This window comes from Centroberyx affinis, unplaced genomic scaffold, assembly GCF_046629955.1.
Source record: "Centroberyx affinis isolate AG114_WGS23_722 - 3 ecotype Tasmania unplaced genomic scaffold, CSIRO-AGI_Caff_v1 ptg000923l_1, whole genome shotgun sequence".
Classification (NCBI taxonomy): Eukaryota; Metazoa; Chordata; class Actinopteri; order Beryciformes; family Berycidae; genus Centroberyx; species Centroberyx affinis.
This window is the reverse complement of record NW_027279502.1, coordinates 7,743-32,253: the sequence shown is the minus strand read 5'-3', so window position 1 is coordinate 32,253 and position 24,511 is coordinate 7,743. Positions and strand designations below refer to the sequence as shown.

The 24,511-nt window shown below is 39.9% G+C and overlaps 1 protein-coding gene across 1 annotated transcript; it reads right to left on the bottom strand.

The window, feature by feature from the left end:
* Window positions 1-3,265: 3,265 nt before the first annotated feature.
* Window positions 3,266-12,688, bottom strand: golt1a (golgi transport 1A; the record flags this gene model as incomplete). Its single annotated transcript, XM_071521776.1, has 4 exons — window positions 12,664-12,688; window positions 12,107-12,198; window positions 5,760-5,938; window positions 3,266-3,329 (listed from the first exon to the last, which is right to left on the bottom strand). Coding segments are annotated over exons 1-4 (360 nt in total), but the record flags the coding sequence as incomplete, so codon positions are not given.
* Window positions 12,689-24,511: the final 11,823 nt, after the last annotated feature.

Genomic DNA, 24,511 nt, shown 5'->3' with positions numbered 1-24,511 from the left:
AGATCCACCAATAACCCGGTACAAATGCTCTATGTCAAGACGGTGTAAGTGGGTAACCCTGCCTCTTCAAATACCCCCCTCACACACACCCACACACACACACACTCATAGAGATAAACTCTCATGACTGTTGAGGGTGATGCACCATGCTGTGAGCAGTAGGGATGGACGATTCCACATTTTTTGGAGTCGATTCCGACTCCGACTCCGACTCCTTGTGATGAAATTGATGGAATCGAATCTAAATCGATTCCGATTCCAAAAGAAAATCAACACAAACATTTTAGTTTTACGCTGGTTTGCATTCAACAATGAGCCTTGAATTTCTCCCTCCCCCCTCCCCCCTTGTGAAATGGATCAGACCAAGGCAGTCGAACACAGATTAGAATAGATAGGCCTAAATCTAAATTAATTAATTACAAATTCATTTAAATGAAAGAGTTTATATGAACGGAGTCGACTCCGATTCCGTTTATTAGTAGAATCGATTCTCAGAATCGCCGTGATAGAATCGAGAATCGACTCTTTTGGAGTCGACTCTCCATCCCTTGTGAGCAGTGCTCACACATAGAATAAGCACATATGGAGCACTCCAGCCCCTATATGTATATCTAAGCTGCACTTTGGACACGGATAGACTAGAAGCTGGGGGGTTGCTGTTATTGGGAGAACAGAGTGATATGGGAGAATCAGCAGAAGCACAAGACACACAAAAGCAGATTTGAGCAAAACAGCGACTGCTCAAGGATATTTAAAGGAATAGTTCACCCAAAAATGAAAATTCTGCTGGCAACCTCCCTGTGTGTTATATGGACTAACAAATTTCACCTGTGTTTCATTTGGCATGAGGGGGAGTAGATGATGACAGAATTTTCATTTTTGGGTGAACTATTCCTTTAAATATCCTTGAGCAGTCCCTGTTTTGCTCAAATCTGCTTTTGTGTGTCTTGTGCTTCTGCTGATTCTCCCATATCACTCTGTTCTATGGTTGATTGTTGATCAGTTGGATCTAGTTCGACTCATTCTCTGTAAAGTAATTTGAGACATGCATGTGATAAAGGGCTATATATATAACTTGAACTTGAGTCCCTCAGTGGGGTTGTCATTCACTTGAAGAATGAAAGCTCTGTGCAGGGCCAATTTTCTGAATTGGGTAAACCCACAGCTCAGGGTTACCATGGGCTGTTTTTGCATGCAGGAAGCCTAGGCCTAGGCAATATTTATCCAACTTACAAAGACAAATGTCCTTTAGCAGCGCTCACACTACTGAAATTCTTCTTCCTTTGAGACATTCCAACATCTATTCAGCTAATCAACTAAAGGACATGGAATGCTTTGAAACACTTTTTAGCAGCCAGCAAGCAGATTTTCAAATAATGCAATGAACACAACTTAGTTTCAACTAATGTAACTTCCTATTAATGGGGCATGCTTGAAGTCTGACAAACACAGATCTTTCTCAAAAGATGAAAATTTATGACAGGAAGGCGTCTGACTTCTAGCGTCTGGAAGCCTGTAAAACCATCTTGTAAATGCACATCAATGAGTTTGCTGATATATTGAGCCTTTTTATTATACCAGTCAGTTAGTATATAATCGAGGTTTGTCTCTGACTACAGCTACAAAAACACTGTCTGGAAACCTTTTTTTTCTTTCCACATTCCATACATTTCATTGTTAAATTAGGTTTTTGCAAATAAATTCTTCAAAGGCCTAATTTCCCTAACATTGAACAGGTGTGGTGACTCAGCTACTACCCCTTTCTTTCTAAATGCTGTTGCAGAGGCTTTTCTACACTGACAAGAATACAATTCTGGGGGAAAGAATGGATGCTTGCATTTTTTATCAGTATCATCAGTATCGGCCCATATTGGTTTAACTGTGGAACTGAGGAGTAAGCCTGCACACTGGCATTATGTATGTATGTATGCATCAGGAGTGCATGGCCTTTCTCAATGTGTCAATGTGTACAGCATTTATTGGTCTTACAGGTATGATTGTAAACATCTATAATTAACAGGTCTCGCTACAAACAATCCCCAAAGTGAATGTGTTATACCAACAGTACCAAGTGAAAGGGAATCCCCAAATGATGTACCTTGTCATGCTTGACAGTATAAACAAACTTGAATCATCTTTAAGTAGAACTTATATCTTGAACTTAACATTTTATTGTCCAAATACAATACACTGAGGTCCATTAACACAAGTTTATAATCTAAAATAAATCATTATCAAATGTTATTCAATATGTAAACTAGTACAAGTGACATCTTTTTTTATTTTCAACATTTAAAATTGTTAAAATAAGTGACAATTGCCTTTTTAAGTCAAATATGGAGTCATGGTGCTATAAATAAAGGAGGTCATGGTATTGCTGAAGTTTTCAAATTAGAGATGGAAAACAGATATAACTGCATAATATTTTTCAATAAGTTAAAATAATGAGCAGTTTTAAGCAGATTATTTGACTACTTGATTATTAAATGTGACCATATACAAAAAAATACAGTATATTCTATAAATGGTAACACTTTACAACAAGGGTCACTAAGTTAAAGGTTAGTTAATGCTTAATAAGCATTAACTAACCCTTAATTAACAGTTAACTAATGTGTCTGGTAATCATTTTCTAATGGTGTTCATGTTAACTAAGGTATTAATTTATACATTATTTAATAGTCATCTTTATAAACTATTAAATAAAGTATAAATTAATACCTTAGTTAACATGAACACCGATAGTAAATTAAGGGTTAGTTAATGCTTATTAAGCATTAACTAACCCTTAACTTAGTGACACTTATTGTAAAGTGTTACCCTATAAATACATTATCATTCTTACTGGCCAATAAATTACATTATCCAATGGTCACTAATCATAATCCCCCCCCCTCACCACACCCAGTTCCTGACAAAGGGCAGCCACCTTTCCTGTAGTGCTGTATCACATTCCTGTCTTCCTTCATGTCTTCCAACAGCATCTACTCAGACCATGGAAGAACTGCCTCCAAGCAGCTGAAAGAAAGAGAAGAGATACTTAAGGATGCAAACAACAGCACTATTGGGTCAAAACCCGCAATTACCACCCACTGAGAAATGACTTTGTGGCAAATCTTAAATTCATTGTTGAAAAGTCTAAGAAGCGTTTATCATGTCAAGCAATACTGGAACTCACACACTTTTTTCGTTGCTGAGATAAGCAATAAGCAGGGCCAGGCTGACCAATTGAGGCAAATACTGTTTACAGTTGCAATCTACTTACCGTATTTAGATAAGGGATATTCACAACTGACAGCACAAATCCCAAAGCCATAGGGAAGAAGGACCTACAGAGGGGAAGACAACAATGTGCTAGGAAGTGCAACAGGGAATTTCAACAGATACTGTCACTTATAAACATCGCACAAAAAGTTCGGAACTTTGTGTTTGGTAGATTATTTCTCTGTTGTAACAATGCTTCTTGGCAATACATTTTATACCGTTGGAAAGCCTGTTTATTTCCCTTTTAAATGGTGCCTCATTTGTAAGGAACATGCATTTTTGGGATGAGCAGCACAGCTGAGTATGTGGGTTGCGCTCATGTAAAATTTTCCAAATCTTCTCTGCCAATGCCAAAGAGCTTATTCTGCTGTTGCTACTGACTCTTGTTTGGTGTTGTTTGGTGGATTGGATGATTGAAGTCTATCAGTAACAAGGAAGAAACAAGACATATTGGCAATTTTACAATTTATTCATTTAACAAACAGTCAGGAGCCTCAGTAGCGTGTGGAAGAACCATACACAGCCACAACAGCCTGGCACCTCCTCCTCATGCTGGTCACCAGCCTGGTCACACACTGCTGTGGGATGGCATTCCACTCCTCAACCAGGATTTGTCGCAAGTCAGCCAACGTGGTTGTGTTGGTCACTCTAGCACGAACAGCACGCCCAAGCTGATCCCATAAGTGTTCAATTGGGTTGAGGTCAGGACTGTTGGCAGGCCATTCCATTCTCTCTACTCCCAAATTCTGGAGGTAGTCTCTGATAAACCCCGCTCTGTGGGGGCGACTGTTGTCATCTTGGAGGATGGAGTTCGGTCCCAGACTGTGGAGATATGGGATTGCCACTGGTTGCAGAATCTCATCTCGATATCTCTCTGCATTGAGATTGCCTCCAATGATGACAAGCCTCGTTTTTCCAGTGATGGAAATGCCGCCCCACACCATCACACCGCCTCCACCAAAAGGTGTAACTCTATTGGTGCAGCGATCAGCATAGCGTTCTCCCCGTCTTCTCCACACTTTGACCCTACGATCCAACTTCCGTAGGCAGAATCTGGACTCATCACTGAACATAACGTTCCTCCACATGTTCAGGTTCCAGTGCAGGTGCCAATCAGGTACCTGATTGTCAGCACCTGGGGGTACCGGAAGCTCAAAACAAGAGTCGGTAGCAACAGCAGAATAAGCTGTTTGGCATTGGCAGAGAAGATTTGGCAAATTTTTCATGAGTGCAACCCACATACTCAGCTGTGCTGCTCATCCCACAAATGCATGTTCCTTACAAATGAGGCACCATTTAAAAGTGAAATAAACAGGCTTTCCAACGGTATAAAATGTTTTGCCAAGAAGCATTGTTACAACAGAGAAATAATCTACCAAACACAAAGTTCCGAACTTTTTGTTCGATGTTTACTTTAAAACGTTTTATTTGCAGGCTGCTGTGAAGATAAAAAACCAGTGGAGAGGAACAGTGAATGAGCCAACATGACGTTTTGAAGTTTTCCGCCTCCAGTGCCCTACAGCTTATGCTTTCAATAAAAATTCAAACAATAGCAACAAAAAACAACACACACCCCCAAAGAGGTGGCATTTATTTTACACACAAAGCATTTTAGATTTCATATTCCACGTGGTCTAAATGTACACTTTAAGAAATATCAGTTAATAAACAGTACTATTGTCTTTACTTTATAACAGAAAGGTCTCTTTATAGTGATTTACCAATATTATTATTATCATTATTAAGATGTTATTATCTTTAAATTTGAATTGCATCATGGGATTGTATCACTGCACATCTAACAATTTCCCTACCCTTTTGGTCGCGGCAGGTCAACTCCCAACATCTTTGTGGTAAATAATCAAATGAAAATTTTAAATAATACTTGACATTAATTTGTGGCATAATAATTGCATTCCAACATTGTTTTGTGCAGTTTGGTTTTATGCTAAGTGTGTTACTATTAACTTTTTTTCTTTGGTTGTGTTAATTTTAATGTTGCAGCTGGTAAAGGTGGAGCTAATTTTAATTACTTCATATACTGCTGGGTAGCTTAACCTATAAAAATATATCATAATTTATTAGTTGATTTATAATTTGTATTAATAATCTAAATCTGCAAAGTAACTAGTAACTAAAGCTGTCAAATAAATGTAGTGGAGTAAAAAGTACAATATTTCCCTCTGAAATGTAGTGGAGTAGAAGTATAAAGTAGCATGAAATGGAAATACTCAAGTAAAGTACAAGTACCTCTAAATTGTACTTAAGGACAGTATTTGAGTAAATGCACTTAGTTACTTTCCACCACTGCTTGGGAGTCTATGTGTGACAAATACATTTTTGAAATTCAATATGGTGCATGACAATAGCTTATACAGCCAGGGGTGAGGGGGTCTTATTTTTGGGCAGAACTGCAGTACATCTTACTCTGCTCAAAATTGGCTCCCTCTAGTCTAACCCATTTCTCTCCCAGAAACACCCTCCTCTGAACTTACCTGAACAAGAGCACAAATCCATAACTCTCCACCAGCATACCAATGACTGGCCAGCGGCACAGCACCAGGGCCACGCCTCCCAGGAAGAAGAAAGAGCCTCGAAACTTGTGTCTTTGGAAGAAGAATTGGGCTGTCCTCCGTAAGCCAATGATGCATGCCAAGCCTGTCAAGAAGAGGATCTAGAAGAAAGGGAATTAAAATAACATCAAATTCATCCATACTGTACCTAAATTTTTCATTCTTCTTTCAGCACTAAAGACTTTTGAGGATTAGCTGCCTCTACTGAAGATCTCTAAAGGTCCCTTTAGATCTGTGGTAAGAAAACTCAGGATGAGTGGCAGTGTGAGAAGTTTATTCAATCTGCAGGTTAGGAGCCAAGGAACTCAAAATGTGGATGATTACACAGAGTTTTACAGTGTTGAATATTCATGATTATGTTAATACAGATAGAATATAATAAAGCTATTGGTCAAAAGGTATAAGGTCATATGAACAAGATTGAACAACCAATGATAATTATAGCTCTAGCACTTTAAGGAGATGCATAATAGGAGGCGACCATCTTCTTCTAGAAGACAACAAGTTATTATTTTTGCCAAGGCCACTTGGTCAATGTTATCTATGACATATGGGGATTTGCACATTCCAGGCTCACAGTTCTGTGAGAAACACACAAGATGTTACTTTTAGAGTTTAATCTTATAATGGTGAACCAGATTCAGTATTCTTGCGTTTTAGGCACTTAAAGGTGTAAATGTGGGTCGTGAGCATATAGGAATGTTGCTTATAGTACTTTTCAGCTTCTTCCTCAACAGATCTCTTAAAGGACCGTCAACGTATGTATTTTGGATTCCTGAAGATTTCTCAGATTTTCAAAATGAAATCCACAATTGTGACACAAGATGATAGCTGTAGCTATAGGATACATTTCAGCTGGGCATTAGGTGCATCTGCAGGGCTCTTTTTGAGACAGTATTTTTCCCTAAATGATTTTCCCCAAATTATTTTTACCTGAGAACTACAGAAGTTCCTGACAGCTTTAAATGCTCATTCTTTCCTGTGCTTGCCAAGCCAGCGAATCAGCTTTGGTCCCAACTGATTGTCAATGACATAATCAAGTCAAGAAAATAATAAAGACGGATGCTGTGGACCTTATCCTAAAGCGGCCATTTTGAACTAAGTCACATTCGGTCAACTCTGTCCTACTGTTGTGTACTAAAATACACATACAACTGTCGGGAATCAGACAAACATTTATCATTTCACAGATTCCCCACTGAAAAATGTATTAGAAATGAATGGATCTCAAGAATACGGAGGGCTATAGTTCACATTTTAAGGCGATATACGTTGCTATAGCTAGCAATCAGAATCTAGCCTAGGAAGGCTATAACTGGTAGCTAAGTAGCTAGTCAGCTATACCTGCTAAACCAAGATTGATAGCTAATTTGATAACCGTTAGGTCTGATCTGAAGTCTTCACTTATGTGTTGCAGTAACACTAGTTTTATATGCCAGTCCTCCAGGTAGAGTTTCCACCCAGAGTACTGAAAATGGCTGCCAATTATTATACTTAAAGCTTTATTGAAATATAACGGCTAGATATTCAAGCTTGTAGAATACAGAAAACACCAATGGAACGTTTGATATGCAGCTAACACTGGGTGTTGTGAAAAAACTTTTATACATCCTCAGTTCACCAGTGTAGCATTTCTTGTGCCGCAAATTGTTGTTGACAGACGTGTTTTCTTTTCATTTCAGCCAGTCCATAGGATTTATACAACATCTGAATGGTTATTAAGTTTCAGTCTTGAACTTAACCCCTACGTATGGGCAAAAAGGTTGCACTGCAAAGTGAATTGAAACAGTGAGCACGTCTACATGAACTGCAATATTCCGATATTAACCCGATTAAGAAAATACTCCGAATAAGAAACTGCCATGTAAACAGCATTTTCTGATTATCTTAACCCGAATAAGGTCATAGTCAGAGTAAGCAATATTTGAATTAAGACATGTGGAGTATTCCGATCTTAGTCACATTTTAATCGGACTATGCTCTGTAGCATGTAAACGGGAATATGAATGGAATATTCTATAAGCAACTCATGTAAACACCTTAATCAAAATATTGTTATTATTATTATTATTTAGAATAAGGCCAATAGTCGGATTATTGCAGTCCGTGTAAACGTAGTCAGTGACAGCAGAGAGGAGATGGTGAGAACAGAAAAGAGCAGAATAAAGTCACCGATTTCAGTTCATTTGTCTGGATCAAGGAAAATTTCTGTTGCAATGGTAATAAATTACTGTTATGCTATGGAAGTTGAGGGAAGGTCAGAGAGGAGAAGAATAATGATACATATGTCCATGTTCAAGTAAACAGCGAAGGATTCCATCATCTCAGGACCACCGGCCTGTTTGTAATGTAATTGTAAATGTTTGGACATTTTGTGGACCAGGTGTTAATCTCCTGTGTGATAATTGATTATCAAACACTAATCGATGTCTCTTAGTAGGACCCAGCTGATATAAAGGAGGAGGCTGGAGTTCCTGGGAGTTCAGTTATGGTCAGACCTCAAACAGAGCTGAGCTTTTTCTTGTTTTACACAGTTTTTGCATTTAGTTATTTTTTCTATTTTTTCTTGTATTGTTTTTCTTTAGTTATTTTTTTTTTGCCAGGCCTGCACTGTACATATTGCTGCATGGGAATGACGGTTTTCCACTGGTAAATAAATACACCTGGACTGCATAACTGGGTTTTTGTCTCAGTATTTGTGCCTCCGCCAATCAGCCAACCTTACAGTTGGTAATTTAATTTTGAAAAGGGAAGGATTGTGCTTTTAGACCTTGTGGTTCTCCCACTTACTGATCAGTGAAAGCTGTGGAGAACACCAGCTCTGTCACCTGCACACCAATTTAGTGTAATTGCAAGTATTCTGTTTATGAGCTGCTGCATATAAACACCTCCCTTAATGGTTGGCTTTGGTGATGAGGGAATAGCTCGGTTTAGCAGTGGTAAACCGTCCCAATAACCTAATATTATTGAGATTGGTTGTGAAGTTTAAAATTACTAGGACAGATTTTGAGGGCTAAGTGTAAAGGCAGCAGTATTTTTTTTTTTTTTTTTAAAGCAGCAGTATTAATAACAAAGTCAAAATTGCCCGTAACATAGTGCCGGATATGATTGTGAGCATAAAAGCTACTCACTGTGGCTGTGTATTGTTCCTTTATTTACACAACACCAGTAGGGCAACGTGTCCTTTTGTCTGTTAAAAATTGTAGAAATTAATTTCCTTAGCAAGTATACCGTCATCTTAAAGGAATAGTTCACCCAAAAATGAAAATTCTGTCATCATCTACTCACCCTCATGCCAAATGAAACACAGGTGAAATTTGTTAATCCATATAACACACAGGGAGGCTGCCAGCACAACTTGGTAGCAGCCTTCTCCAAAACAACTGAAGTCAATGGGGACCGGGGGGGAATTCCATCAACGCAGCTAATGAAAGCCGCGCTTACTTGAAAAAGCCCGGCTTGAATTAACGTCGACTCTCACTTAAGGCTCGAGCCGTTCCACTAACACAATCCAGCCGTGTCTAGTCAACGTTAACTCTAACCAGGCCTGAATAATCTTGCATTGTGCTCGCGCACCGAGTACATAAGCAGCCCAGAAGAGTCGATTGTCGAAAAGACGATACTATGTCGCAAAAAGAAGGGAAAACGAGAGCTGTGTTCTTCTCAGCAGCTGGAATTATATGAGTTATATAGAATTGTACGAGGAATATAAAGGATCATCACCAAAAAGGGCAATACTGCCGCAATCAACAAAGCGAGGGAGATGGCTCGGCAAAAAATTGCAGACAGACTAAATGCGTAAGTTATACAAGCATACTTATTGTTTCATTTGTATTTATTGATAAATGAACATTCAGATCACTAGATACAGTAAGATTGTGTGGCTATATTATCAGTAGGCTAGATAATATCAGATGTATGTTTAAAATAATGGTGTAGGCTAACTTAGGAGAACCGACATAACTACAATGCATTTACTGTTAATTCGGTGAGGTGTGTGTGCCCCTCTGACCTAGTGACCCTTGGCCTATATTCATTCTTCACTGTTACATCTCAACAGGAGCCATCTCAATAGCCAGAAACGAACGTGGCAACAAGTGAAAATTGAATACAAAAACATTTTCCAGAGTGGCAAGTAGCCTATAATGAAATGTGAAATGTATTTGTTAAAATAGTTGTTGAGCTGTAAATATGTACCATTGTAGCCACCAAAAAAAAGACAGATGCCACTGCTACTGGTGGGACCTCCACCAGTAGCAGTGGCTACTACTACGAGCCAATCAGAGGCAGAGTAGGGCGGGTCTTCGCAGAATGCGGGTGGGAAATGAAATAAGGCATCTTTTTAATCTAACTTCATGTTATTTTTAACTCTTTTTATGTTCAGCACTTGGAGTTGATGTATGACTTGTGCTATATAAATAAAGTTTGATTGATTTTGGAGACAGTGAAAGTGGTAAGGCATGATTTTCATGACTTATTTTTATTAATACGGTCTTTGGAACTAAAGTAAACACGTACATTCATGCTCGGTCACATTGTGAGAAAAAGGTCTGAACTTGTGTTTCCCAACACGGACATGACATAGGCGAAGTGATGCCAGCACGAAAATCCACCTGACGGAACTGTCTTTTGGGAGTCAGTTTCTGCCCGTCGGACATTCTTTGACACAGCTAAACTAAGCTTGACAGTTAGCCTGCTACGGAGCAGGCTAGTTCTGCGGTATAAGATACCTTGGTTACTGAGCAGGGAATCATATAAGCCACGGTGATGGAACGGAACTCTCACTTAAATTAGCGAGACTTATCAAAATAAGCCAGGCTTTTCATTTATCCGCCTTGATGGAATACCCCCCTGTTCTTTAGAGTTCCAAAACAAAAACAGCCAAACGATCACACTGTGAATAGAAAGACCTATACACCATTATTTGCTACAAATCAATCAGCTGTAGTTAAGATTTGCACTAAATGATGGTGTAAATATACTGTAGGTCTTTTTGGAACTCTGAAGAACTGGTCCCCACTGACTTCAGTTGTTTTGGAGAAGGCTGCTATGGAGTTGTGCTGGCAGCCTCCCTGTGTGTTATATGGACAAACTTCACCTGTGTTTCAACTGGCATGAGGGTGAGTAGATGATGACAGAATATTCATTTTTGGGTGAACTATTCCTTTAATAAATGTAGGAGTTTAATTCGTTTCTGATCAGTCCTGAATCGAGTTCAGGTAGTTTCTGATCAGTCCTGCGAGCAACTAGGTTCTGAAACAGTATAATTTACGTTTCGGGAGCTGTCGTGGCCCTGATGCAACAAAAAAACAAAGGTGCCCACTCCATAACCCTAATCACATGCTCACTCTCATGCACCCAAGGTTTCCTCTCACCCCCAAACACAGCTTTACAAAGGTTTTTGGTTAGTATAGAATTGAAAGCCTTAAAGCAATATTCCACTTAGTTTTAACATGGGGGTTATTTGGCACTTGACCGCCATGAAAAACTATAATATAAACTAATCACCAGAATTGGATGCAGCTATTTTTAGTTCCCATTCACGGAAATACCCTGAAAACTTACATTTAACACATTTGTGAACAGATTCAACAACAGATCCCACTACTGTGATTTTCAGCTGACGTTTGGTCCTTTCTTTTAGAGCAAAAATATAAAAAATCGCCAAATAGCATTGTTATTGATAGACGAGAACATAGCTAAGGGATACATGCAGAAACAGGATAGAGTAGGGCAGAAACAATGACCAAAAAAAATACTATTAAATAAGTCTTTGTAATGATTTTCACCGAAAATCTGGTGGGAATTCAGTGTTTCCTGACATTCTCACGATGGCTACACTTTTACATACACTCTTCACACACCTGGTGCAAACATGGTGATAATGATTATGATTATTACTATTATTAAGAAGAAGAGGAAGAATGTCAACACAGACCATTTTTGTAGTCACCCTGTTGTTTATCATTAGTGTAATAATTGATTTTGTCATGTTCCATTTTGTGTCAGTGTCTTAAAACAAGGTACTGCACATCTGTTATCTAGCTGCCATATACTGCCAGTCCTTGTATTAAGTTAATCTGGAAGGTCAAAAGATTTCTTCAGTCCTATGAAATGAACGTAAAAGCTAGTAGTGGCAGTAGTGGTGTCATAAAGCAAGCTGAATTCCAATTCCAGATACTGTCCTTGAACATGGTTATGAGCCTACTGGATTTGGATATTAAAGTGTTTTGTGTGTGTGCCACTAAGAACTTTAGAAGGCTACTCACATTCCCAAATGCCAACAAGACAGAGTCAAAGTACAGCAGCACACCAAATAGAAGGAAAAATAAACCAAATCCCGACAGACCAGCGCCGATTTCTGGGAAGACAGACAAACACAGACAAGGGAATAGTGAAAGATTACCAATGAATAGTATTATTAGTATTAGTATTATAGGTAATATATTTCTCCCAGCAAGGTTGTAGTTAGTTCGGTTTGGATTTAGTCACAAAACTTAAAGTGAAATGGCAATTCACGAGTTAATAGTAGTGTTTTCATTCTCAATTTTGTGAATTTTATGGTTTTAAAAGAAATCGAAAGTGAAGTAACCTCAACCTTGTACCTCAGTACTCAACTTAACAGCATTGGTGTCCATGCAGTATTTTATTTTAAAGTTCAAAGTCTTCATAACCACATCTTTCCACTCTCTACCCCATCAATAAAGGGACTACAGCCTAATCCTAACAATTTTTGAAAGTCCCTGAGCGAAACGTTTAAGTTTAATGTTTAAGTGACACGTTCATAACTATTACAAGGAGTAACTGTGGGAGGGGAAGCACTTACTCTGAAACTCTGTGATCGCCACCATGGTAATCCCTTATTTCTTCCCTCCTCTTTCTCACTCCGGCCTCCCCTCCCTTTCCACTCTAACGCAGTCCCGCTGTTTCCGCTGTGATTGCCGGGGAGAAATGAACGCACGCTGCTTTTCTCAGAACGTGACCTTTGAGCCTGGACCTGTGAGGTGAACATTAACCAGAGCTGGTGCAGACTGAGCCTGATGATAATCAGTCATTCTTGTATGTAATCAATTATTCAAACAGATTGAACTGATTTATTTTTATAGGGATGAACGCGATGATGTCATTTATCTCGCCTTTTGCCTTCATGATGCATTCAAGAGCGTGTGTTTTGACTGATACTGTTCAGCTCTGTTTGTCTGCCTTTATGTCTGGTCAGAACAGACCTATCCGGTTAGGGTTAGGGTTAGGTTTAGGTTTAGGGTTAGGGTTAGGGTTAGGTTTAGGTTTAGTGCAGGGTTCCCCAATTAGTTTTCCCCAAGGACCAAATTAAGTCAAGCATGCAAAGCCCCTAGCCCCTTTTCCTTTGCGCCAATAAAAGTTGTTTTATGTGCAGAAGTTGTTGTTGCTGCTATTACCATTATTACCTCCACCAAGGAGGTTATGTTTTCAGTGCCGTTTGTTTGCTTGTCTGTCTGTTTGTCTGTCAGCAGGATTACGGAAAAAATACTGGCCTGATTTTCATGAAACTTGGCGGAAGGGTATAGCATGGGCCAAGGAAGAACCCATTAAATTTTGGAGCGGATCTGGATCCGACTCACAAACAAGCAATAATAGCACGAACCTTGGCAGAGGTCTGCGCGCTCCGAGTGTCCTTCTAGTTATTATTATTATCATTATTATTATTAGTAGTAGTAGTAGTTGTAGTAGTAGTAGTTAGGGCTGTAGTTGAGACCGCCTTGGTCGAGTCCAAGTCCAGATTGAGTCATTGGTGAATCGAGTCCGATTCAAGACCAAGGGTTAGGGTTAGGGTTGAGTCCAATTCAAGACCAATACCATAGCAATGTGTTATCCAAGGCTACCATTGTATTTATTGACTAAAACAGCATATTTTTGTTTATTGCCTAAAATAGAAGGGAGGTTTCTAAAGACATTTCAACAAAATTAGCATGTTTTGAGGACAAAATTAATTGTAGGCAGGTTGTTTATGTTCATAACATACAGTTGTTGCACCTTTACTTAACTAGAAGTGGATTCATCTATTTCACCTACTTTTTCTTACTGCTCCACAACCACATGCTGCTCTCAGCATTGCTTGACTGAAAATTTTCTTACCTGTAATTTAAGAAGGCGAAGACGAAGGAAAAAAGACAGAGAAAGACAGAGCGAGAGCAGGAGTAAAGTTTTTTTTATTTTTTTAAGCAAAACAAAGTCATTGGTTGGGTAGTTGGCACCAATCAGCAGTCACTAAACCTTTCGGTGGGCGCATAACTTTATCAACTGTGAAAATTGTATCATTCGCTGCTGGTCACTTTCTTAGAAAAGATTATAATTATAAAAACAATAATATTACGTAACGTTAATTCATCCGAGACAGATTCAAGACCGAGTCATATTCACTCCCGAGACTGATTCAAGTCCGAGTCATATTAACTACGACTCAAGACCGTCAAAAATCGGGACTCGAGTCCGGTCTCGGTCTCGAGACCGGACTTGAGTCCCGAGTACTACAGCCCTAGGAGTACTACAGCCCTAGTAGTAGTAGTAGTAGTAGTAGTAGTAGCAGTAGTAGTAGTAGTGGTAGTAGTGGTGGTGGTCATGGTAGTAGTAATAATTTAGGCCTTGAAACAAAATAAGTCCAAAACCAACCATTTCATTATTTTACTTTTTACTTCACAGTTCCTCAGTGTTGAACAGTAATTTCTTACACATGAGATGAAATTTAGCCAGATTTAATCAAGATTATTGAAAAATATTACATATTGCAACTTCTGTTGCAATATGTTGCAACAGAAGTTGCGTTTATTGGCCAGAATGACTCAACATTTGGACAGTGGGGTGGGGTGGAGTACTAGTCTCTGGCCATGCACACTTCCTCTAGCTCACGCTCACTTACACACATATACACGCAAATTCACACACACACACACACACACACCATCACCTTGTTGTCATTTAAAAACCTCTGAAATCCTTTTTGGCTCTGCAGGCCGGATAAAAATGACAGGTCGCACAGCCTCTCCAACACATGGCCTCTGCTCAGCCAGCGAACATCATTATGCAGCAAAAGATCTTTGTGTTCCGCTGACATTTCCTCCAGCAATGCTCTGAGAAGGCGCAGATGTTGCAGACTAGAACTCTCCCGAACAAAATTTACCAGTCTCATCACAGTATCCGTCGCCTCTTTCATTTTCCCCACACAGTTTAGCGCACAACACTGATTTGTGAATAATGCCGTGAAATGCCAAGAGTGCTGGGTTAACGGCAGCAAGCCTGCTCACCGAGCCCTTGTGTTGTCCCACCAGCTGGACGGGATGACTGGCGGCTAGCTGGTGAGTGGCGCTGCCCAGTCGAGGACCGCTACAGGGGCGTAGGTCAAGTGTACGGTGCGGGGTGAGGTCAAAATAAAGTAGAGCAGCGCGCACTTTATTTCACATGTTATGACAGGTGCGTTCACGTTAGTGCCAATGGGTCGGCGCGGGCCAGACATTTGGCTCTAGCGGACCGGAGCTGGCCCGCGGGCCGCGTATTGGGGGTCACTGGTTTAGGGTTAAGGGTTTTGAACTTTATATGTATACACTAGAGCTGCAACGATTAATCGATTAATCAATTAGTTGTCAGCTATTAAAATAATCGCCAACTATTTTGATAATTGATTAATCGGTTTGAGTAATTTTTTAAGAAAAATGATTAAATTATTAATAAGTCAAAATCCTCTGATTCCAGGTTCTTAAATGTGAATATTTTCTGGTTTCTTTACTCCTCTATGACAGTAAACTGAATATCTTTGGGTTGTGGACAAAACAAGACATTTGAGGACGTCATCTTGGGCTTTGGGAAACACTGATCCACATTTTTCACCATTTTCTGACATTTTATAGACCAAACAACTAATCGATTAATCGAGAAAATAATCGACAGATTAATCGACAATGAAAATAATCGTCAGTTGCAGCCCTAGTATACACAGCTCTGAACTAGGTTCAGACCGATATAAATGGGCCAATATTGTCCTCTCATTAAAAATCTGATATGGTCCAGTCAGTGTGGTCCACCTCTGATATGATGGAGGCTCCTCCCTAACCATGGCTAGTCAATATGTTTTTCTTATTTTTTGTGTTTTTTAACAGATGTCTGACCAGAGAAATCATTCCAGGGTGGTGTGGAAGGATTTTACTCAACAGTCTGTAAAAGCTGCAGTGAAACCTGCCTCACCCTGGCTTAAGGAGCTGCTAACACACCTAAAAGAAATTCATTAGTATGGCTTTCAGTGGAGAGTTTTGGTTTAAGTGCTCTTTCAGAGGCTTTTCCACCCTGAAAAGGATAAAAGAAATTCTAGGGGAAACACTGAATCCTTTTGGGGCATGAAAATGGTTACATTCAAAGATATTGAATATTGGCACAAAATATGGCTTTATATTGGCTTTCAAAAATCCATAGGAGTGAATGGGGTAAAATGAGAAACCTTTTACATTTTGTGCTACTATAGCAAATTAAATGTGTATTTATCTCAAACAATAACTCTTATAATAATATGTTATATTGTTTTAGAAATATGAGCCATTAAATATAGCTGGTCTTTTGGCACAACTTACCCCAGGGTAGAGGCAAGTTGAGCTGTGGGGGGGGAAAACTTTACTTTTGTCCTTCACTAGGGCCTTCCAGCACGCCACTAGTTTGGTTTCAGGGGCAGACAGTCTGTCTCTCCATTCTGTCTCTTCTGAGAATCACATCCTCGCAACATAACTGATGTTTACTTCAACATAAAATAGTGATAATCCATCTTATTTACAAAAGGGTAACAATGCGAAACTTGGCTGAACACAGCTGTCGGCACATTTGAGCGTGTGTGTGTGTGTGTGTGTGTGTGTCATAACTTGTTTTTGGTACTTCTCCTTTGTTGATTTTCTTCAAATATCTGTTCAATGTCATCCTCTGTTCCCCTGCCACTGATTCAATCAATTTTCCCTCATACTCTTCCTTGGCTGCTCTTTTTAGATCCTCCTGTTTGTTTTGCTGGTTGTAGTCTCATGGCATAATGATCTCTGCTCTGTATTATTAGAAAACACAATTGGACCACATGCAGTATGTATTTAACTTAACTACATTTTAAAACAGTGTAATTGTATTTACATTATAGTGAGCTAAGCCTTTGGCAGGGCTATTTACCCCACTGCCACCATTTTGACAAAACTGCTTAACACTGCAACTCAGTTATGCTGTATATGACCTCATATTGTACATTCTATAGCTTCAATACATCCTCAAATGTATGTGCCTTCATTTAGATAGAATGATATCTTTACCATGATGAAATCACAGAAAATATAACATTTTTTGACCTGGCTCTCTTACCACTTTCCCCATCACAGATTCAGGGAAATTAATTACTAATTACTAATTAAAGGTAATTAATTAATTGTTACTAATTAATTCATGAATTATTCTTCCGAAATATATGATCACATAATTAATTTTATGTGTATGTGGTTGCCACAGTCAGGGATGTAATGGAGGTAAACCCACCCAAACTTACCTAAACCCACATTTTTATTTGCAGAATAGAGTTTAGCGCGTTTTAAGGCTGACATAAAACTTTATGATGTAGCCTAAATTTGTAGTACATAAGTAAGTAGTATAAGTAATGTTAGTTATATGAGTATAGGGTACTTTAAAGGCATAAATCAATGCTTTTCTGGCAATATAATTGATTTTTGACTAGAGGTCATAGTTTACCCATCTTCTCATTTACTCTAATCTTCATCACTGTCCATGGTTGGACAAAACTACAAAACCGCTCTTCAGCAAGGCACTGCAGGCAACCCTCCACTCTGTTAGGAACACAGGAGAGACCCAAACGCAGGACACACGGACTGAGTGGTGTCGGTAAGAAAAAAAGGTTTTATTGTAAGGGAGGACCTGGATGAGGGGCTGATGGCAGGGAATGGGAATCCGCCGGCAGCAGGGGGTGAGTGATGGTGAGGAGAAGCGGGGCTTGGCGTGAGCGTGGGATGAGGGGGAAGCGTGGCAGGCAGGGGGGAGCTTGGAGGCCAGGAGGTTGCTAGCAGGCAGGCAGGAAGACAGGCAGGCGGGTGATGGTCCTGGGACACAAGAGAGGCTGGTTAGGAACACGAAACACGAAGAGACAAAATCACTAGTGCTGAATCCAAATGAAGACTCACGGACTTTGCGGGCCGCGTTCCCGGGAAGTCTGCGAGTGCTGAGGCTCCAAATCCACAATCCATCCAGTCCACAAGGGGCCTCAGGCGGACTTTCTGCAGACTTCCAGAGAGTCCGCTTGGGGTGCAGACTTCACCAGACTTTCATTGATTCAATTACCCACAATTCATTGCAATACGGACGTGATGTTGTAGTTTTTCCAAGTGGTGAACAAAATCCAAGTGGTGAACAAAACAACAAAAATAACTTATTATGAATGTGTAAAACAATGACTTTATTAAAACGTTACCTGAATCATGTAAAAGTAAGTGACAGCATTTCCACCGTTTTTGCAGAATGACCCAAGATTGTTTTCTCAGCTACAGTGGTAAGCAAAACTATGATTATGACTTCACAGTGAAGTTGACCTTTGAACCTTTGGATATAAAATGTCATCACTTCATCATTTTATCCGATTAGACATTTCAGTCAGGAACATTCTCGCCATAGATTTAACCATTTATTGCAACAAATGGAAATACAGTTATGCTTGGCGCTGATGGCTCCGCTCTTTAGATGCTCCCTGGATTAGCCAAGCAGCATGCTAAGCCAAAACAGGGAGCGCAATGCAGAGAACCCCCCCCCCCAAGGGTATACAAGAGCGGGCCCAAAGCAAGACATTGAATACAATTTTTAACCTTTGAGCCATGTTAAGACTCTGAACTAGAAAGGTGGAGGCTGGGGTGGAGGAGGCAAAGCTTTGCCAGCAGCAGCAGCAGCGGTGAGTGAAGCAGCGTTGGTGTAGCAAGGATCAGTGTAGAAGGGAGTCATATTTAAATGGACCGCCTTGATGTGAGACTGGTAGTGTTGTAGTACTCGAGATCGGTCTTGGTCTCGAGACCGGTCTTAAGACCACATTGTGATGGTCTCGGTCTCGTCTCGGACTCGACTGCATTTTTACTCGGTCTCGACTTGGTCTCGGACAAAGAGGATTCTGAATTTTATTTCAAGACCAGTCGAGACCACAAGTGCAGTAACATCATTACCTGCCGGTGCATTGTCTGATTTATTTATTTTTTACTGTGATTGGATATAAAACTTTCCCCTTCAAATTGCGACCAATAACTTTGCCTATTTTAAGTTTGAAAGTTTATTAACCATTAAATGCTGCCACCCTCACCCCCCTCTGAGCTGCGCCAAGAAAGAGAACGCAGGATACAGAGGGAGAGAGCACCATGTGTGGCTGAAGAGGAGAGAATGAGAATAATACAATTTGCCTGCAGAAATCACAGAGAGTTTTGCAAAACAAGCACCAATTCTATACAGGCCCATGGCCCGTTCAATTCAATGCGCTGCATTAAAGCATTGCAACACAGTTATCAGTTAAATTATAATTTCACTAACGTTACTTAAATTCCACAAGGTAATAACGTTACCGTTAAAGTCTGTAGTGCAGCAGAAGACGTGTTATCAGGTTACTGTGTAAACCGTTACTAACACAGGCAAGTAAATTATGGAATTTTAAGTTTCACTTAAAATTTGTGGGGTTTTGGCAGATTGAGTAGGGGAGAGCGGGGCAAGTTGTCACATTGGTCAAAGTCAAAACACTATCACATAAAAACAATTTGTAGCCTATACATGACAGTAAATTATGTTTCTTCTCATTTCAGGAATCAAAATAATTATACATTGTGACATAAAAGCAAGAGTCAGCTATAACCTGATAATAATTTTGAATGTTTTAGTGAAGCTACGGTGCTCAGGGTGTTTTAACACTTCTGTTTCATTCTGCCCACTGTCTTGAGCCTTTCCAAAGGTCAGTGAAATTGAATTGCAATGTTTCAGATCAAAGGATTGCCTTCTGTCACTGAGTACATACTGTACATCCATTTGTATTTTACTAAAATTCCTAAATAATGCTTTCTTTCTTTTTGAATTTTAGCAGAGAAGTGGTGTAAATGTTGAGCCATCACTCTGATTACATGGTCTTGAAAATGACCTTTGACCACCAAAATGTCATCAGTTCATCCTTGAGTCCAAGTGGACGTTTGTGCCAAATTTGAAGAAATTCCTTCGAGGCGTTCCTGAGATATCGCGTTCACGCGAATGGGAGGGACGGATGGACGGACGGACGGACAGACATCCCAAAAACATTATGCCTCATTATATTTAACATTATGCTGGCGCAGAGGCATAAAAACATCAACAGAGAGAGAGACAGACAGGGGAGCACTGGGAACACAGGGAAGGGGAAACACAAGGAAACACTAGGGAATCTTCTGGGGGTACGCCCACGGTCATAACACACTCCTGTTTGTTGTTTGTTGATTAATATGTATGGGGTTTCTGTGGATGGACACTGGAATGTGAAAACATAATTTCCCTGCAAAGAAATAACTCCTCTGCATCACACTCCAAAATGTGTTGAAGTAATAGAACTTCCCTGCTGTGTTTATTTCCCTTGCTGCATTCCAGCATTCTTTATTGCATTGCCAAAAAAGATAAAACCTTTGATGTTTGCAGCTTGTTGGAAGAGTGCAAATCAGAGCGATTGCCTGCTCATTGCAGGGAAATCACGCTAACCTCATAGTGTCACACACACTCACACACACAACCACAGCCTAACTTTTCCCTCACCCTGCATACACAGTTTTTCCCCAGCACTCACAACTACCACAAATGACATAACAACCTCATTAAAACCCGCATCATTTGAGATGGGTATACCACACACACACACACAGATGAAAGATGTATTTATGTCTACATAAATACAAGCATACAGGACATAAGGACATAAACACTATTAATGCAGTCAGATATTGAGTCAGTCAGTTACATAAGTGCCTAATTGGCAGCCACATTGTTGCACACACACAGGATGAAAACAGTGGCAGGTCCAAAGATAACAGACAGGATCCGCTTCATGGGTATAAAAAGCAACGCCTACTCCATATTGAGCGGCTACCAATGATAGCAGACACTGAACAACACCTCGCTAACTGCTTGGCCCTTCTCTTAGGGAGACCAGCCATCTGAAGCAAGGTTATTATTGTTAACAAAAACTAACGAAATAACGAAAACTAGGTGTGAAAAAACGTTTTCGTTAACTGAAATAAAAACGAAAACGAGGCTTTACAAAGAAACGATAACTAACTGAAACTGTATTGTGTGTTTACAAAACTAACTAAAATAAACTAAAATTATAGAGAAAATGTCTTTAGTTTTCGTCTTTGTCAATTTATTTCATACATAAGCCTAGTATTTTGAATTTTTGAATCTCGCCCCTGACAAATACCCCATATTACAAAAAAGACTAAAACTAACACTGAAACTAATAAAAACTAAACTAAACTAGCTAACCCGCTTTAAAAACTAACTAAAACTAAACTGAAATTGAAAACAAAAAGTCAAAACGAAATAAAAATAAAAACTAATGAAAAATGCAAAACTATAATAACCTTGATCTGAAGCCCCTCCCCTCCAGTCACATGACCCAGGCTGCCAAATATGAAAACTAAAAGTTTACACTTGTAGCCCAGCTGTGAAATGGTCTGGCTCCAGCTGTTGATATTTCAGCATATTGGTTAGAAAGGCTTCCTCTAGGCCTCTCTAAGATTTTCATTGACAACAACAACATCAGGGGTGTTAGCTGTAATATTAGAGCACACTTCTGAATCCTCACTACACAGACTGAACATGCTCGGCTTCACAGTAGAATGCTTATAAAGCATTATAGAAGACCTGAAAATAGATGTGATATCTTTTGATAACAAATCCACTATTCTGTCATGCCTAGATATGTAAAGCCCCCTGTATACATGGCAATCATTTAAGATGTGACACATGGTTTCAGCTATCTGTTCGTGACCATGGTGTTTACAGTGAGGAGGAGGGATGTGCAAAAAAATCGATACAGCTGAGTATTGCAATATTTTTTTTTCCATGATACTGTATCAATTTTCCAGCCCCTCGTATCGATACATTAAAAAAAATTATTCATGTTTTAAACGGATTTAAAATGTCCTTAAACATTCACTCAAATCCCTTTGAATTAAATAGTTTTGACTCAATTTGTCTGCTGACTTATCAATATAATGTGATGTACATATTAGACTACCCAGGTGGTACACAGTTGTATTTTCAGCTCTATTTTAAAATTTTCAGTAAATTATGTAGAGTATTGCAATATATCGCAATATCTATCGTATCACAATGTATCGTGATACAATCGTATCGTGACCCATGTATCGTGATATGTATCGTATCGTGACCCATGTATCGTGATATGTATCGTATCGTGACCCATGTATCGTGACCCATGTATCGTGATATGTATCGTATCGTGACCCATGTATCGTGATATGTATCGTATCGTGACCCATGTATCGTGATATGTATTGTATCGTGACCCATGTATCGTGATACGTATCGTATCGTGAGGTCCTTGCCAATACCCAGCCTTAGTGAGGAGCATGACTGTCAGGAAGCCAAATGGAAAGATTAAGCTTGGTTGGTAAAACCTGTAATCTTGCTTTTATAGTGAAGATCACAATGCTTTGATGACAATGACAAAACTTTTAAACACTGTGTGGGAGACACAGTGATCTGCAACAGGGAGACACGCTAGCTTCCCTTGAAGTTTCAACTCAGTCCAGCGTTGCCGTTGTCTCTGTTGTTGTGCCCTGAAGAGGCGACCTCGGGCATTTGTTAGTGGAAGTTGATGTTCTGTTCCACCGACATTCACAGTCGCTCTCGCAGAGATACTGGGGTCAGATATAATCCTCTGAGATATTCACTGCCTCAGAGTTAGACCCTACCCACTCCAGAGTAACTTTTGCCCAGCCAAACACGTAGGTCGTTCAAGTCAGGCCAGTCCGACCACACACCGAAGCCAGGGGAGCGAGTGTCCAGCTTTCCACTGGGTTTCCTCTTGAAGCCCAGGAAATGAGGATCCGACTCGCGTGCCAGGGAGAACTTGCGCCTCTGTAGGTCCAGGAACAGAGAAGCTCTGGCAAGCTCTCTGACACATTGATCATCACTGTTAAGCCTATTTAATAGATGGCAGAGCCTCGTAGCAATTTATGTCCATTCAAAGTTAGGAACCCCGAGTCCACCCTTCCGTTTACTGTGGAATATGACATTGCGTGTAGTATGCGTGTTTAAGCCAGCTCACTGTCTTACGAAACGTACAGTGTTATCATTCAAGTCACGTAGTGACTTTGGAACAACAAAGTTTTGGAAAACAGATGTTGTACTTTGGCCAGTGCTACTTGTCTGATTGCTTCCAGTTGATGATAAGTGGCAGGGGCAATGCATTTATTAGATCAAGTCTGGTGGAATACTCAGATATGATTTCATCGACTTGTTCTTTCCATTCACCTGCTACATTGAATTTATGACCAAGATATGTATATGTCTCATGCCGTGAGTAAACTCTTAGTGGCTTATTACTAATTGTGAATACAGGTATTGAATCTGACTTAGAATGGTACTAGCGGTTTCCCCCACTCCGCCTTTCATAGAAAACTGCACATTTGGAATCTTTATCCTCTAATCCTGACCACTCCAAAAAGGAGTCAGTTCTGGAGAGCATGCTGTTAATAACAGCCTCTTGACGAGAGGATATCTGTACATCATCAGCATACCCCTGAACGGGGTTAGGGGAAATGACACTGAGGGGAGCACACTTACATAGCCACTTTAACCATTGATTGATTGCTAGCATAAAGTTAACTGCACTCCATGGACAGCCAGTCTTAATGCCTACTTGGAGAGGGATTGGATCTGTGAGCTGCTTACCACAAATAACCTGTGTAAATGAACCATAATAAACATCTTTAACAATATCAATATAAACCTGAGGTAGATGTATTTCCTCAAGAGCTTTTAACATGACATTATGTGCTACAGTTCCAAATGCATCACGGAAGTCCAGAAAAGCAGTATAGAATCTACAGGACTCGTGCTTAAAGTCATCAATTCCTGTTTTGAGACAAAACACATGTTCATTCATGCCTTGCCTATTGATGTAAGCCGTTTGCTTGGGAGATAAGATGTTTGCATGGGAGACACCTTATAGATGGTGGGTAAAAGGGATATGTCTCTCCAGGTTGATGGATTGTCCGGGATATTGTCTTTTATGGGGATTCTATGAACAAGAGCCCCCTTCCACGAATCAGGCACTCTTTTATTTTCCAAGCAGATATTAAAAATTGAAGTTAATGTACATGACTGCGTGGCCTTGAGAGATTCGTATGATACACGCTCCATCCATGCCACTTGATTTATTATTGGGTAGATTGCGCAACACAGTCTCCACCTCAGCCTGCGTAAAAAGCGCGGTGTCAGGGAGACAGGCCGGGAGGCAAGTGGGTCATCAATTGACATTCGCCCCCGACACTTTCTGTGGTAATATAATTCTACCTGCTTGCAATTATTCCACATTTGAATTAGTATAACTAGCCCTCCTGTTGTGTTCGTTTCATGTTAATTAATTCTGTGTTCCCGGTCCA